Genomic DNA, 16,346 nt, shown 5'->3' on the forward strand with positions numbered 1-16,346 from the left:
TTGTTGGGCTGCGTACGCTTGTTTTAAAACGTACTTTCTCCTCTCCAAACTAGTAGTTGGTCATTTTATGTTATGCAATATGAATTGAGGCTGCATAATATTCAAGCTAGTCTTATGAGGCTTATTTCTAAGAAATACTCAGCTTTATGTGAACGCAAAAGAAAAAAAAAACAAAAAAAAACAAAAAAACCCCACCCAAAACCTGTCCTCTTCCTATCAAATGGATACTCATAGCAGTGTCTGGTAAATGTATTTAGGACAAACATTTTTTTTTTTCTCCTTACATCAATAAGGGGACAGAGCTTGGATTTCTGAACAAGAAAAGCTCCGTTTCCCTTGGATTCTCTCATCTCCTCCATCGCTAGCCTCAGACAAGGTACAAGTTCTCTGCAATTCTGTGGGCGTCCTCTGCGCTTAAACCGCTTTCGGGAAAATACTTTTCCCGACAAGGCCTTCCAACTCCGGATAAACGCAGGCGGGGACTACAAGCCCTCCCCACTTCACTGTACACGGCCGAGCCGCGGATTTCGGGCCCGCGCTGTGACGTCACCGGGCTGGCGTCAGACTCCGCTGGTTGGCTGGGGCGCATGACGTCACGGGTAGGGGGCGGTGCCGGGCTCCGGAGGACTCCGGGATGCTCCGCGTTGGCTTGTAAAAAAAAGAAAAAGGAAAAAAAAGTGGTGGGGGCGTACCGAGGAGTCCGCCCCGCCCCGCCCCGCCCGCCGCAAGCCGCGCCGGCCGAGAGGGGCGGGCAGGGAGGCGGGGCGGGGCGGAGCCGGGCGCGGCGGCGCGCCGTCCAGGCCGCCGCCCACCCCGTACACACAGCATGTAAACAGTCCCCGCCGGGAGGAGCCCCGGGACCGGAGGGAGCCGCGCCGCCCGGCCCCGCCGCCTGCCCGAGAGCCCGCGGAGCCGCGCGCTGCCCGCCCGGGAGGAGGGCGCCCGAGGAGAGAGGAGGGCGGGCGGGCGGCGGAGGGAGCGGGAGGCGGGCGGCGCGCGAGGAGGCTGAGCGAGCGGCGGGCGCGGCGGGCCAGGATGGATTTCCAGCAGCTGGCTGACGTTGCGGAGAAATGGTGCTCCAACACGCCCTTCGAGCTCATCGCCACCGAAGAGACCGAGCGCAGGATGGATTTCTACGCCGACCCCGGCGTCTCCTTCTACGTGCTGTGTCCGGACAACGGCTGCGGGGACAATTTTGTGAGTGCCGGGGGGGAGGGACGGCTGCAGCGCGCGGGAGTGGACGCGCGGCCGCCTCCCTGCGCCCGAGCTCCCGCACGCCCGGGAGGCTGTGGGCGCGGGGTGGGGGCGTAACCCGCCCGGCTCGGCGGTGTCAGCGTTGGCGGGGGCGGAGGGGCGGGGAGCGGCGGGCAGGGGCGCCCTTAGGACCGGGAAGCCGGGCTGGGGCGGGCTGTTTCGAGGACGCGACCCTGCGGCCCGCGCGCTGTGCTCGGCTGGGAGCTTCTGGCGAGGGTCCCCGCCGCTCGCCCGCCCGGGCCGGGGAGCACGGACCGTCCCGCAGGGCCCGGAGTCCCGAGCTTCCTACGGCCGGGCGTCCCGTCGGGGCGAGGAATCCCGTCCCCCTCCCGATGCGCAGACGCAACTCCTCCAGTCGTCCCCGCCCGGGAGATTCCCCCGCCCCCGTGCTATCCTCTGCGCCGCGGGTTTGGACACAAAGCCTCTGTCCACACTAGCGATGCCCCATCTCCAGGACCTTCTTTGCGGAATTACACCTCGGATCTTAGAAAACGCACACGCGCGTGCGCGCGCGCGGGCACACACACACACACACGCACACACACACACGCTCGCGGGCACGCCTATCCCCCTCTCCTCCTGTGCGTCCATTGCTCCTCTGTGAGCTTCCAGCGAGGTGTGCGGGGCCCGAGCTGGTTCCGTCCGGCGGAGGCGGCGGCTGCGGCCCCGGCGAAGGCCCCCGGTTTTGCCAGACGGGAGGAATCCCCCCTCCCCCACCCCACTCGGGTCCTGTGCTAGCAGGGACCGGGACCTGGAACTGTGATGTCCAGATCTTCGACTTTGTATCCTGCGCCCACTTGGGATCTTGGCGCTGGCAGTTTAGGAAGGGGATGAGGCGGGCAGAGGAGTTGGGGTGGGAGGTGCGGGGAACGGGCGAGGATGGCGCTCCTTTAACGGTTTGTAAGGACGGGGAAAAAAATAATGGTCCCCAAATGTAAGATGGAGGCGGCCGTGGGCTCGGGTTACTGTGTGGTCGCCGGCTGGAGCCTAGAGCTGGCGCTGCTGCCGCCCCTGCGGACCGAGGTGGGGCGGCGCCGAGGCGCGGCCTGGCGCCGGCTCCTCAGGTGGGGTGAGACAAAGCGGGGCCCAGGCCCCGGCGGCCTCTCGCCCCTGCCACCCACGGGAAGTTCGCGAAGGAGTTAGAGAGACAGCGAGACCGCCTTCCTCGGCCCCCAGAGAGGTGAGGGCTTGTGTACGACATGACAGTAAGACACGCCCTTCCCACCACCGGCACCCAACCCCGCGGGACGAGAAGCCACCTGGGCCCCAAAAGTGCGACACTAGAAGAGAGATGGCCTTGGGTGACAGTCAGATTTGAGTTCCCTGCCTGTGTGACCGGTCAGATGCCTTCCCCCCAGCCCAGTGTACACATCAAAACAATGGGCATGATACCAGCACCCGGGTGATGATCCGACAGATGAAACACGTAACCATCTCCTAAGATCTGGGCTTCCCCAGAGTTTAGAGCTTGTCTCTTTTTTTTAAAGCCTCAGTTTTCTCGCCTGTAACATGAGGTTCATCCGAACACCTGCGTCACCGTTACTTGTGAAGAACAAGTAAGCTATAAATATAGGCAAGAACACGGTTAACTGTAGTTAAAAAAAAGTGTTACTTATGTTATTGAGAAAAATGGGAGATCATTCAAAAGGGATTTACTCCGTTGCGAACGTGTGAGAAAGCCCCAGGGATACGCTGGAAAGGGCACCAGTGACCAACTAGCTACCGTGTTAGGGTTTGATTAGGAGTTCCTTCTAAGCCTAGTCTGCCAGTGGTCTCCCCCCCCCCCCCCCCCCCCCGCCCCCCTTACTGTGTGAGACAGAGCAAGAATCACTCAAGGTTCTGGATTTTATAGGGGAGAGTTCCACATGGCCTTCCTGCTGGAACTGCAGTAGACCTACCCAAAGAAATTACTCCAAAGAGAACCATCATCGCAAAACATTATGCATATCACACCTTTCTCAAGGCCACTCATAATATATTTTAAATGTTTTCTCACCTGTATGAGTAAAATGCTTGAACATCTTCATTTGCTTCTTCATAATTAAATGAAATAGATAAGAAAGAAGATAGGAAAAAGTAATACCTTGGGTAGACTGGAACATTTTTTTTTCTTTTTTGCGGGGTGGAGGAGAGAGAGAATATGTGGTGTGCAAGTGGGGGAGGGGCAGAGGAGGAAGGAGAGAGAGAACCTCAAACCAGCTCCGTGCCCAGCACCGAGCCTGACTCCGGGCTCAATCTCATGACTGTGAGATCATGACCTGAGCAGAAAAGAATTGGATGCTTAACTGACTGAGCCACCCAGGCACCTCAATACTGGAACATTCGTAAAGTTTCTGGAGGCCATAACAGACAGGGTGCCAACCACCAGATTTTTCTTAGCCCAGATCTCTCCTCACATTTGCCCCAGACCAGGTTGGTCAAGCTGCTGTTTGCCCCTAGTTAAAGGGACTGAGGCATAAACTCAATGTCCTACCTCTGTCCTTTTCCTTTTCCCAGGAAAATCTGATAAGCATTAGAAGAAATTTGAGATAAATGGAACTCCTCTAATCCAAAAGATTAACATTAAGAATATTTACATAGCATTTCTCAATTTACAAGTGTTTTCACACGATTCATTCATTCGTTCATTCATCAAACATTTATTGAGGGCTCACTTTGCTCACCAGGCCAGGGCCTCCTAGAATAGGATGTCTGCCCTCACTTTCCTGGGGCCATTGTACCCATCTGAGAAGCAGTGTAGCATAGTGGTCAGGGGTGCAAAGGTCTCGGGTCAGGCTACTTGGGTTCGCACCCCAGCCCCCCATGTCTAACTGTGTGCATTGGGGAAAGTTATTTAATCCCTCTATGCCATGATTTCCACATCTGGAAATGAGGGATGATAACATTAGTACCTTCCCAGTGCCTAAAATAGGGGTGGTGATATTAATACCTCTTTGGCAGTCTCCACACAGCAATCACTCTGGATTTCAAATATAATCCAGGTCATGATCTATGACTCCCCACCTCACCTAAACTGACTTCCTATAACTTTCACGGTAAAACTTGAGCCTTGCCCTGGCTTCAAGTGCCTACGTGATGTGTCTTCTGCCACCCCTCTGACCTCCTCTTGGACCACTCTTCCTCCTTGATGACCGTGTTCCTGCCACAGTGGCTTTTCTGGTCCTCAGACATGCCAAGCTCATTTCTGCCTCAGGGCCTTTGCATTTGCTGTCCCCTCTGCCTAGAACATTCTGCCCCCACCTCTTTACGTGGGTAGCTCCTTTATGCTGTTCAGGCCTGAGAGACGACTTCCTGGCCACACTTTCCTTCACCTCACCCTCTTTTATTCAAATCGTAGCATTCATTAGTACTTGATACCCTCTTGTGTATTTTCTGCCCGCCCCCCATGAGGAGGGAGAAAATAAGCTTCAGAAGAGCAGTGGCATTTTCTGTCTTTAGCACTGTGTCCCAGAACTTGGAGCAGCGTCGGTTATGTGGCAGGTGCTCAGTCCACGTTCGTAAGAATGAATGAGTGAATGATATTGAAGAAGACAGGTGTTAAACTTCAAGAACGACAGCTTCAAAGAACAGTAACTGCCACGTGTGTAATTTACTATATAGCAGACACAGTTCTGTGTACTTTGTGTGTGTGTACTTAGTTAATCTTGGTAATTTCACGAGGCCCTCGCTGTAATTTTCTCCATCTTGCAGATGGAGAAACTGATACCCAGCAAGGTGTACTAACTTTTCCACTGAATAATAACTAATAAATGGTAGAGCAACTTGAATCCACAGCCCTGTCCTGAAGATACAGCATCCCAGGAGTGACATTCAGACTGTGGGTTCAAGGGCAGCTTCCTATTGGGCCTCACAAAAAGTCTCTGACTTAGGTATTATCCCCATTTTATAGGCTGGGAAACCGAGGCTCCGTTTAAGGAATCCGTCCAGGACTATAGCACTAAGAAGCGACAAGCAGGACTGAAGCTCAAGTCCAGAGGCTTGTCATTTGCACCATGAGGCATGTCCCACAGGCAGTATCAAGCCAGGATCTCCAGAGGCCTTGGGAACAAGGACTTCCTTTTGTTTTCCCTCCACTTTGGCAGCTCCTGGGTCCCTTGTGCACTGTTCCCTCTTCTCAGCTCACAGGCCATTCTGTTCACACTGTCCCTTTCCAAACTGCTGCCCTGATTCAGGCTTCTCTCTGTGGACAGCACACAAGGTCAGATCCTGGGATAAAATGCAGCTGCCTTTGCCCTCTGTGTTGAGCCTTCAGGGACAGAGCCAACCCTGCCTGGCTCTACAGGTGTGACAGGGAGGGGGCCGAGAGCGTGGTGTGCTACCTTCTGCCAACCCAGAAGGACCTGAGGGCTTCGTCAGGTTCGAGGAGTGGGGTGTTGGCAGCCGCTCACATAGCAGCCGGACAGAGAGACGTGTGTGCACTCTCTCCTGGCCCTGGCAGCCCCAGCGGCTCTCCCCCCTTGTCCTAGGCCAGGAGCAAGAACTCTAAACAAAGAGCACAGCCCTGCCCCTCCCCGGTGCCTGGAGAAGGGATGAGCTGCCTTATTGTCCTGTTTTTTTTTTTTTTCTGCCAACCCATCAAAAACATGTTTGGATTTAAAATTTTGTATAGTTTAATCTCTCCTCAGTATAAAAACAAAGACAGCGGTTGTCATTCTATTAAAGAAGAGAAGCTTTATTTATAGAAGGACCACGAGATTTAACTTTATACGTATGTCTATGCTTGTTATTTATATATATTCCTCCCTGATTTTTGTCCTGGGCCTGTCCCTCTCCTTACCTGTGTGACCAAAGAACAACCTTTTCACTTTGGAGCAAAAAAATATAACTTTTCTAAATGAGATTGCATCATTTCATAAGGGGGGAAAAAAGCACCTTCATGTCTAAGTTAGACTCACCCTTCGTTTCCTCCTGTGTCAAATGGGGATAATCCTATGTGTATGACATTATTGTGAGGAGCCAATGAGGAAGAGTGGTAACCAACTGTAAAGCCTTCCACAGTGGCTGTGCATTATTCACATAGAGGGATTTTTTTTTTTTTTTTCAGGGAAAAAGTATGCATGTCCTTAGTATATTCACGGAGCGGTAATCCCGAGGAGGGTAAAGTCACGCTCCCATGAGTTTAAACAGATGGGAATAAACACTGTGGACTCCTGCTAAATGAGAGGCAGTCTAAGGGGGATCTCCTGTCATCTTTATGACTACCCTGTGAGGAGTGGTATTTTCTGTGACTTACAAAGGAGGGAGCTGAGGCTCAGGTTGAAGGCGCGCACACTGCTGTTGACGTCTTGGCTTTGCCCCTTGCTCCCCACGTGACCACAGACACGTTGCTTAACCTCTCTGAGCCTCAGTTTCCTCCCCAGCGACACATCTCAGTGCTTGGCACACGGAGCAGGTCGTAGGCCTGGCCGCGCACTCTTCCTACCCTGGGCAGAATCCTATCGGGGGCATGAGACAGCTTGTACCTCCTCTCTCCCACCATCTCTTCGATGGACAGCGTGGAGTTTTGGGTTAGGACACCCCAACTCAGAATGGACTCCCTGGTCCTAATGATGGCGGAAAACCCACGCAGCAAGAGTGAGGCCCTTCGGCCCTCAAATGGCCCTTTGACTCAGATAACTGAGTCCAGGGAGGAGAAACAGGTGCGTTCTTTGCCCGCCCCCCCCCGGGATCCCCCACTGTGCCGCAGCCCCAGGAAGCCACATGCCATGTCCCCAGGTGTTAGAACAATAGGAGGACAGTCTGTGCCCCAAAAGATACCTGTCGGATTGAATTGCCGAAGTGATCGGATACCATTTTTGGATGAGCTGGATATTCTCATCTACACTATAGAACACAGAAGGTGCTTGGTCCCCTTTGTGCAGATGGCCTGGTTGTATTGTCTTACTCTGGACAAGCTTTGATGATAACGTCTGGTCCAACTTAATGACAGAAAGAAGGGCCACGGATGGCTTGTTTTAAAATCAAAGTTCTCACCAGGGATTTCCACCTTTGCCCCTCTATCCCCAAATGTGATGAGTCAGAGTTCTGGTTCTCAAAGTGTGTTCTCAGAACCAGCAGTATGAGCTTCACCTGGAACTTGCTGGAACTGCAGGTTCTTGGTGCCACCCCCCCCACCCCGCCCCCACACTTGTGTTTTAATAAGTCGGGGGGTGCGGGCAGGGGGGTGTCATGATACTTGGCTGAAGCCACAGGACCACCGCTGGCCTCTCTTTTGGAAGCCTCTTGGCATTCCTCCTATTCTAACAGGCACCCTGGCTCTCACTACACGGTTAGAAAGTCAGTACATTCTGTATCCAGATTCATTATCTGCCAGGGAGTTATATTGTTCAAAGCCACAGGTTCTCTGACCCCTGCTATGGTTTTTTTCATGGCCAAAGTGGCCATTTGGTTCAATATCCAAGTTGAAGTCATTGTTGGTCACGCCCTGGGGTGCAGGATTCCGGGTCTCCAGTCATCCACTTGTCTTTGTTTAAGACTAGACCCCAGAATCTGTTTTCAGGAGCGTCTGCCCAGCCACCAGTCTCTCTGCTGTCTCCTGGTTTTAGAACGGGCCCTTCTCTTCTTCCTGGGAGATTACCATCGTTGCCTGATAGCTCTGAAGAGCACATCTATTTTATCTGGGGACACTGCCGTGGGACCCTGATCGCACAGGCCTGTAGTAAGCTACAGCGACAACTGTGTCCCATCCGCAATAGGTGGCCAGGTCCGTTGACCTGGCCCTGTTTGTCCTAATCTCACTTGGTTTTATATACTTTGCCTCCTGTTGTTTTCCCAACTACGGACTCATTTTTTAGTTCATCTTAACTTGTTTTTTTATGGATCTTTGATAACTGGCTTGATTAAATGTGGAAGGAAACAGTTGCAATAAATACAACAATACTTTTTGTTATGAGATACCATGGGTCTGAACCAATTAGCATTTAATAAACGATGTCCTCTGAGCACCCATGTGCACGTGGGTCTCTCCGATTTCAAACCCCGTGCAGCCTCACGTTATCGTATGGGCGGAGATTTGGTTAAAACTTGTTCAAGCCGCCAAAACCAGCATGACTGAGAATCCAGGGTGAATTAGACAGCCAAAAGAAGTAAATTTAGGCCGCCTGGACAGAAGGCTCTTCCGGCAGGTGTTAGGTCTTCCTTCCCCAAAATATACTCATAAGTCAATAGCTCCAAAAGCGGAGTCATGAAAATTGTGGCACGAACACTCTCCTCACGAGGTTAGAGATGCCCTAGAAACACTCAGGGGCGCCTGGGTGGCTCAGTCAGTTAAGTGTCCGACTTCAGCTCAGGTCATGATCTCACAGTTCATGAGTTCGAGCCTCGCATGGGGCTCTGTGCTAGTAGCCCAGACAGCTTCAGATCCTCTGTCCCCATCTCTCTCTGCCCCTCCCCCACTCGTAAGCACATAAGCTCGCTCTCTCAAAAATAAATAAACGTTATATGTTAAAAAATGCCCTAGAAACACTTAAAGAATCTGTCTGATTTCCAAGCAGTAGTGGATACGGTGCGATTCTGTTGCTTGAGTGATCACACTTTCCTTAGTTTACTTTGTAATTTAAGGTCCAAATGCATTTTAGAAAATCGGTATACAAGGTTTTCATAGATACACTATTTCGGAATTAACAGTAACCCAGGTTGCTTTGGGGAGTGTTCTCAGTGAGGTCACACTGGGTGTCTCATTTGCGCAGTGGGGGCCCTTAGACTTGTGGCACATGGAAAGCCCGGCCCTACCCCTTCCTCCCCATTCTCCTGCCGACACAGAAGGGGAAAGGGGACACTCCCAGCCGCCGTTTATTGAACGCCCACTGCGTGCCAGCCAGGGACTTAAGAAACTTCTTACGTTTGTTTTCTAATCTTCACCTAGATGTTAATCCCATCTTTAACTTGGATAAGAATTTTAAATATGCTGGAACTTTTAAAAATGTGAGTATGAAAATAGTGCTGAGCAGAACTTACCTTAAAGTAGGACTTTATTGTTCTTGCTGAATCCCTACTGATTAAGAATCAAGTGGGGCGCCTGGGTGGCGCAGTCGGTTAAGCGTCCGACTTCAGCTCAGGTCACGATCTCGCGGTCCGTGAGTTCGAGCCCCGCGTCGGGCTCTGGGCTGATGGCTCGGAGCCTGGAGCCTGTTTCCCATTCTGTGTCTCCCTCTCTCTCTGCCCCTCCCCCGTTCATGCTCTGTCTCTCTCTGTCCCAAAAAATAAATAAATGTTGAAAAAAAAATTAAAAAAAAAAAAAAGGAAAAAAAAAGAATCAAGTGCGATAATGGCTATAAAAGCACTTTGTACTCATCCTTTCATACAATGTAAGAAACTACCATTACATAAATGGCATTTCAGCTGCTCAGCAACTCTTAAGGGTCTCTAATTCATAGGGGCTCATGTTTGAGCTGTGCTCTAAAGTTAGAGAAGCCAGAAGTTGTCTTGGCTAGGTTGAGCCAGAAGCTCCTCTAGAAGTCTGCTGGAATTCAAGCAGCATGTGTCAGAAATGGACCTTTCCATCTATGAAACACAGATAATTGGAGAGGAAAGGGCACATTAGCGTCTAGTTAGTCTCTTGGATCTGAGCAGTTAAGTCTATAGGTCCAGTCCTTAGAAATGCTCCAATGAGAAGGAAGGAGGTAAAATGTTTCTTGAGTGATTGACATGGAACTCTCTGGGGTGATGCCCTAATCATTATATTAATGGAAGGGAGCCAGTGTGTGCTAGACGTGGACCATTTCTCCAAATAGATCTTGTCTCCTGCTGCCTCGTTTCTGCTTCTTGCTTTAACTTCCGGATGTCTTCCTCTCTCCCATGCCTCTGCACTGTCATTGATCGGACCCCTCTAAACAGTGACTCTTGGTTAGACACCCTGATGTTACCCTTGTAGCCCAGTGCCTCTCCCCAGCTCAGATGTGCAGAGCAGGGGGGCTTCTGCCCCCAGATCTCTCAGCCTGTTTCTTGGGCTCATTCCAGATCCTTGAACATTTATGGGAGAGACTTATCTCGTCTTAAAGGGGTGCTAAAACAAGTGTCCTCACATGGGAAAACAAACAAACAAACAAACAAAACCAATATACCGTGTCTAGCCTTAAGAAAAAGTAAAACCTAAAACCAGGTCCTTGGTGCATGTTGACATTGTGAAGTAATGCCGCCTTAATGCATCCTAAGAGAAGGTGAGCTTTCCAAAAGCCTTTGCTTTCCAGTGATGGAGTGGTGGCTTTTCTGTGTGTTCCTTTAATTTTTTTTTTTCAACGTTTATTTATTTTTGGGACAGAGAGAGACAGAGCATGAACGGGGGAGGGGCAGAGAGAGAGGGAGACACAGAATTGGAAACAGGCTCCAGGCTCTGAGCCATCAGCCCAGAGCCCGACGCGGGGCTCGAACTCACGGACCGCGAGATCGTGACCTGGCTGAAGTCGGACACTTAACCAACTGCGCCACCCAGGCGCCCCTAATTTTTTTTTTTTTAATGTTTGTTTATTTTTGAGAGAGACAGGGACAGAGCATGAGCAGGGGAGGGGCAGAGAGAGAGGGAGACACAGCATTCGAAGCAGGCTCCAGGCTCCGAGCTGTCAGCACAGAGCCTGACGCGGGGCTCGAACTCACGAACCGTGAGATCATGCCCAGAGCCGGAGCGGGACGCTCAACTGACTGAGCCACCCAGGCGCCCCTCTGTGTGTTCTTTTAAAGTCATTTTGTTTCATTCTGTTGTTGTTGATTTTAAATTCATTTCATTTTGAAGTAAATTTACCATCACCCCCACTCTGCAGGCTGCTCTGGGTGAAGAATGTTTCATTGCAAGTCAATGGTTACAGATTATGCTTAATTAATCCTTCAGCCACAGCTGAAGGCAAAGCCAAGGAGCCTGCAAACCCTTGGTTTCTCCTCCCTGCTGCTTTAAAACCCTCCTTACCCGGCCCCGAGAAGGGCTATGGAAATGGTTGGGTGGGGCCGGGGTGGGGGAGTGGATATGGATCCCACTGCTTTTTTTGCTTCGCCCCAGCGGATCTGATGGCGAATTGAGCAGGTGAGACTATGGACTGAAAGCATGGAGGTTCCCCGTAGGGTAGGCATTTTCTCGTCCCCTTCAATGCGAGCAAATCGAGAACGAATGTGGGAATTTTACCCCGGAACAGAGGCCTTCCAATTTATGGAATGCAAAAAAAAAAAAAAAAAAATCTTTTTGGCTGTCTGTATTTCACACCGAGTGTAATAACGACCGTGTGTCTTTGTTCTCTCCTCTCCCTCGCCTGTGGGCGCGCAGCACGTGTGGAGTGAGAGCGAGGACTGCCTGCCCTTCTTGCAGCTAGCACAGGACTACATCTCCTCCTGCGGCAAGAAGACGCTCCACGAAGTCTTGGAAAAAGTCTTCAAGTCTTTCAGACCTGTAGGTGCCTGCTTGGCTTCCAGAGCCGGCTTCTTTTCTGCAGTGATTGTGCTGGGAATAACACGGGTGGTGGGGAAAGTGGGCAAGGCCTGGGGGTGACTAATTGTTTTTCTCTTGTCTGCCTTGTGGCTTAAAGATAGCAGCTCGGGGAGGGAGGGTGAGGGCGGAGAGGGAGGGGGGAACGGGATGTGACACAGCTGTTGGTTGCAGGAATGATGGTTATTTCTAGCATCACTTGAGTGAAGAGTCTCTGATCGGGTGGGAAGCAGACAGAGCCTCTGTGAGACTTCTGAGTATTCCTGCTCTTGTCCAGTAGACTTAAGGTCACAATTTGTGGAAGCTATGGAGGTTCTCGTCCGTGGTGGGGGTCTAGATTTGGGGGGCTGCCAGAAGGCTGTATACAGGATGTGCCTCCATATCTGTAGGGCTGGAGAAGGAGGACATTGGATACTGGCTCTGGTCTTTTCTCTTCTGATAAACTCTCTTGTAGAGAGCTTGCTTCCTCCCCCGAGCTCCAACACAGGATTTAGGAATCTGTCTATTCCTGCTAGCTGACAGTTTGGTTTTGTTCCCGCTGAAAACACGTGAAGTGAATTCTCACCCCTGTTTTGAAGATTACCTATTTCCCTTTATCTTGATTGGAAGATAAAGTCAGATTACTGTTGTGATGACAAGTCCTCTGAGTTCCGCATCTCAGCCCACTGTGAATATGCTACACCTTCCATGGTATTTTCTCTGGATTTTTTTTTTTTTCAATTCTTTTAAAATAGTGTCTACTCCTCGGCTGCAGTTTTCAAGCTTGCCCTTCGGTTCCCAGAACGTAGCAGGCCCGATCGCATGGCTGCGTCATAGGCCACGTCTGACATTCCAGCATCTCAAGGCTTGTGAGTCGGTTTGGCCATCTTTGGTCAACTGGCTGTCACTCTTGGTATCTGGTTTCCTTGTGTTGGATTCTGTGTGCTGGTTATCATATTTGAAAACTTGTATATAGGAATACATTGAGGCCTGGGGCGCCTGGGTGGCTCAGTCGGTTGAGCGTCCGACTTCGGCTCAGGTCGTGATCTCGCGGTCCGTGGGTTCGAGCCCCGCGTTGGGCTCTGTGCGGACCGCTCAGAGCCTGGAGCCTGCTTCGGATTCTGTGTCTCCCCCTCTCTCTCTGCCCCTCCCCTGCTCATGCTCTGTCTCTGTCTCTGAACAATAAATAAATGTTAGGGGAAAAAAAAAAAAGGAACACATTGAGGCCTGAGGTGATGGCACCTTCCTCCAGAGAGGATTTTGATCTGTTTCTGCCAGGGCTTGGGGGTCCTATCACATGAGACCACCTTCAAGCAATGTGAGATTTGTAGTTCTTGGAACTCTCCAGGTGATGAAAGGCCAGCAACTCTGGTTGTTTCCAGTTCGAGGGCTGTTGGAGTCCATGTAGACCGCGGTAACAAAATACCGGAACCTGGGTGGCTTGTAGACAACAGACATGTATTTCTCACAGGTGTGGAGGCCGGGAAGTCCAAGGTCAAGGTGCCAGCAGACTTGGTGTCTGGTAAGGGCCCACTTCCTAGACAGACAGCTGCTTTTGGCTGTAACCTCACATGGTGGAAGGACAGGGAGATCTCTCTAGGGCCTATTTATCAGGGCACTGATCCCATTCATGAGGGCTCCGCATTCATGACCTCATCACCTCCCAAAGTCCCCACCTCCTAATCTGTCACCTCAAGGGTTAGGATTTCAACACCTGACCTTTGCAGGGACACAGGCATTCTGACCATAACAGGTCTTTGAGACCTCAGCTTAAAGTGGGGATGGTTCGTCATAGCCTGCTCCTTTGGAAGACCCAGGGTTTGACTTCGGCCTCCCTAGCTGTTATAGCAGGCCAGGAATGCAGTAAAGTTGCTAGCTGTTTCTTACAGGTCCACAGATGCCCTCGGGACAAAAGCAGCTTTTATGTTTGTCTCTCTAGGTTCTCATTCTTCCGTGTATTTAAGAAGGCATTTTTCGTCTTTATTCCAGCTTTTTTCTCTGAGGAAGAGTTGGGCCCCAACCACTCATCCACCATTACAAGAACTAGAATTTCAGTGGCTTCGGTCACTGTGTCTGATTTGTACCATTTGCCCAGGCAGTCCATTTTTTGGTTCTTCATTTTCTAAGCCTGTTTGGCTCACTCAGGATAGACGCGTGACTGAAAAGTACTGATGTAGCCCTCAATCGTGCAGTATATATTTACTGAGTACCTGACTGCTCTGTTCCTAACACTCGACTCAAACAGATGAAAATCTTATCCTTATATTCTAGCAGCGGTGGGGGGAAAGATAAAGAAGCCCAGCACATAATGTATTAGTGATAAGTGCCAAGGAGAAAAAGTAGGTAAGTCAGGGAAAGGAGGTAAGAAGCGTCAGAGGTACTCGGATTTTTTTTTTTTTTTAAATCAGGGGAGCAGGGGAGGCTTTGCAAAGACGTTCACATTTGAGTAAAACTTGAAGTGTGAACAGGAGGAAATCCAGAGGAAAGCTTTCCAGGTAGACAGAACAGCAAGCACGAAGGCCGGGAGGCCGTGGTGGATGGGGTGAATATCAGTGTTCGGGGGACAAGGAGAGGGGGAGGTGGTGTGGCCCACGCGGGAAGGGTGGGGAGGAGTCGGAGAGGAGCCTGAGGAATTTCAGGGGTCTGCAGCTCACAGAGGGTTCGGGTTTTACTCCAGTGTCGTGGGGAGCCATTGGAGGAGTTTGAGCGCAAGAGGGACCTGACTTTGCATTTTGAAAAGCCCCCTCTGCCCCTCTGGCCAGCTGAGAATAGGCTGCAAGGGGCAGGTGGGAACAGGGGGGACGGGCGAGGAGGCCATTGCTGTCATGCGGTGACAGGATAAGGGGTTGGACCGGGGTGATCACAGCAAAGGCGGAATGAAGGGCCCAGACTCTAGAGGTGACCTTGAAAGTAGACCCGATGGGACTTGCTGGCGGAACAGAAGTGGGTGTGGGAGAAAGAGAGGGCAAGGCTGACCCACAGGTCCTTGCCCGCGCAGGGAAGGGAGTGGCGCTGTCATTTACTGAGATTGGGGAGGATGCAGAAGGGAAGGCTGGGGGGCCATGCGACCAGGAGCTCAATTGGGGGCATAGCAGTATTTGAACATGCCTGTTCGGCATCTAAGCAGAGGTATCAACGTAGGCAAAATTTTTGTAAAACGTGACCCCCCCCCCCCCCGCCCCAAGTCTTAACCAGAAAACAACAACAACAACAACAACAACATCTATTAGCAGATGATACTCACTTTGCGGCTAGTTTCCTCACATGGGTTCCATTCATTAGCCTTCCACCTGCTTTTCTTTCTGTGCGTGTTCTCTTTGATGGCGAGCACAATACGGGCAGAATTGGCCTAACTGTTCGAGAAGGTGGTCTCTCCCGCCAGGACTTGTTTTGCTGTTCTTCTCTACCAAGAAGCCAGGGCTGGATTTTGGCAACCAGGCAGCCACATGTAAACGGGGTGGGGGGCGGTGGGGGGGATCGCAGTCCAGAAAAATCCAGACGCATAGCTGAAGACAACTGGATTGTTTGAACATTTTCTTTCAGAGTTAGCTGCTGCTTGTCACAGAGACACGCAGACTTGATCTGCCGTCGCCGTTGGATCTGCAGGGTTCCTTTCTAGAGCACAGCCTACATTTTAGGCAGGGATGTGCTCCCAAGGAGAGGAGGCCTGGACTGGTAGGGCGCCGGCTGGTGGCGAGGTTTCTGTGTGGGTCTCTTTGACCCTGGGGAGAGGCGGGTGGGAGGCACCTTGTCAGGGTTAGTGAAGGTGAAGAGCACGCGGTTGCCTTTCCCTCAGCCCCGACGTGCCCCAAGTTCGATGAGTCCAGGATTGTTCCAGACCACAAGGAAGGACTGTGGACTTCAGTGGGAAAGTTCCACCCTCTCCTCCTCCACTCAAGAGTGTGGTTCCTCCCACTGCTGCTATATATCTGTCAGCTTTACGTAAGGGACCTTGGCGTTTAGAAGTAAGACACAGGATGGGGCGCCTGGGTGGCGCAGTCGGTTAAGCGTCCGACTTCAGCCAGGTCACGATCTCGCGGTCCGGGAGTTCGAGCCCCGCGTCGGGCTCTGGGCTGATGGCTCAGAGCCTGGAGCCTGTTTCCGATTCTGTGTCTCCCTCTCTCTCTGCCCCGCCCCCGTTCATGCTCTGTCTCTCTCTGTCCCAAAAATAAATAAACGTTGAAAAAAAAAAATTAAAAAAAAAAAAAAAAAAGAAGTAAGACACAGGAAAAGGCCTCGTTGCTCATGGAAGTACTGGTCGAAGTAACACATACCCAGAGGCCACAGGGTCGTCAAGTAGGTAAACTTCCACGTCATCTCCCTGAAAACGGGTGGTAATCTGATCAACTCCTGCGGCTGCTTTCTGTTTGTAGTCGGGAAAACCACGGGGGAGTCTTTCCGCCTTCATCTTAGAACAGCCTCATCCGTGGCTTTGAGTCGTTTCCCCTTGGCCAACCTATCACCAGCCCCTGCCCTGTGTCGTCTCTCCGGAAAGACGAGCACCAAGAGATGAGCAGCCTTCTGCCGCCCTTTGGGGCTTTACTTGAGCACAGTCCGTTTGACTGTCCGTGGACACCCCTGAACGCATGGTCCAAAGGAGCGGGGTCATCTGGTCCTTCCTCAGCCGTCCTGCCCAAAAGGCTAAACGTGCCCCTTGGCACCCTGGACCTTCCTGCCTAACAACTTTGTAGACTCTGCTTGTCCC

General features: G+C 51.5%; 1 protein-coding gene across 2 annotated transcripts in view; it reads left to right on the plus strand.

Annotated features, from left to right (window-relative positions):
- The window catches only part of MTURN (maturin, neural progenitor differentiation regulator homolog), a 43,056-nt gene that overhangs the window by 12,804 nt on the left and 13,906 nt on the right, over window positions 1-16,346 (plus strand). The window contains exons 3-4 of one of the 2 annotated variants that reach the window (XM_047830458.1): window positions 980-1,197; window positions 11,504-11,626. In XM_047830458.1, the coding sequence (XP_047686414.1) occupies window positions 1,036-1,197; window positions 11,504-11,626 (285 nt within the window). In that variant the 5' untranslated portion in view covers window positions 980-1,035. Of the gene's footprint in view, window positions 1-793; window positions 1,198-11,503; window positions 11,627-16,346 lie in introns of those variants that run through there. The other variant, XM_047830450.1, reaches the window with a different exon arrangement.

Source organism: Prionailurus viverrinus, chromosome A2, assembly GCF_022837055.1.
Source record: "Prionailurus viverrinus isolate Anna chromosome A2, UM_Priviv_1.0, whole genome shotgun sequence".
NCBI classification, from domain to species: Eukaryota; Metazoa; Chordata; class Mammalia; order Carnivora; family Felidae; genus Prionailurus; species Prionailurus viverrinus.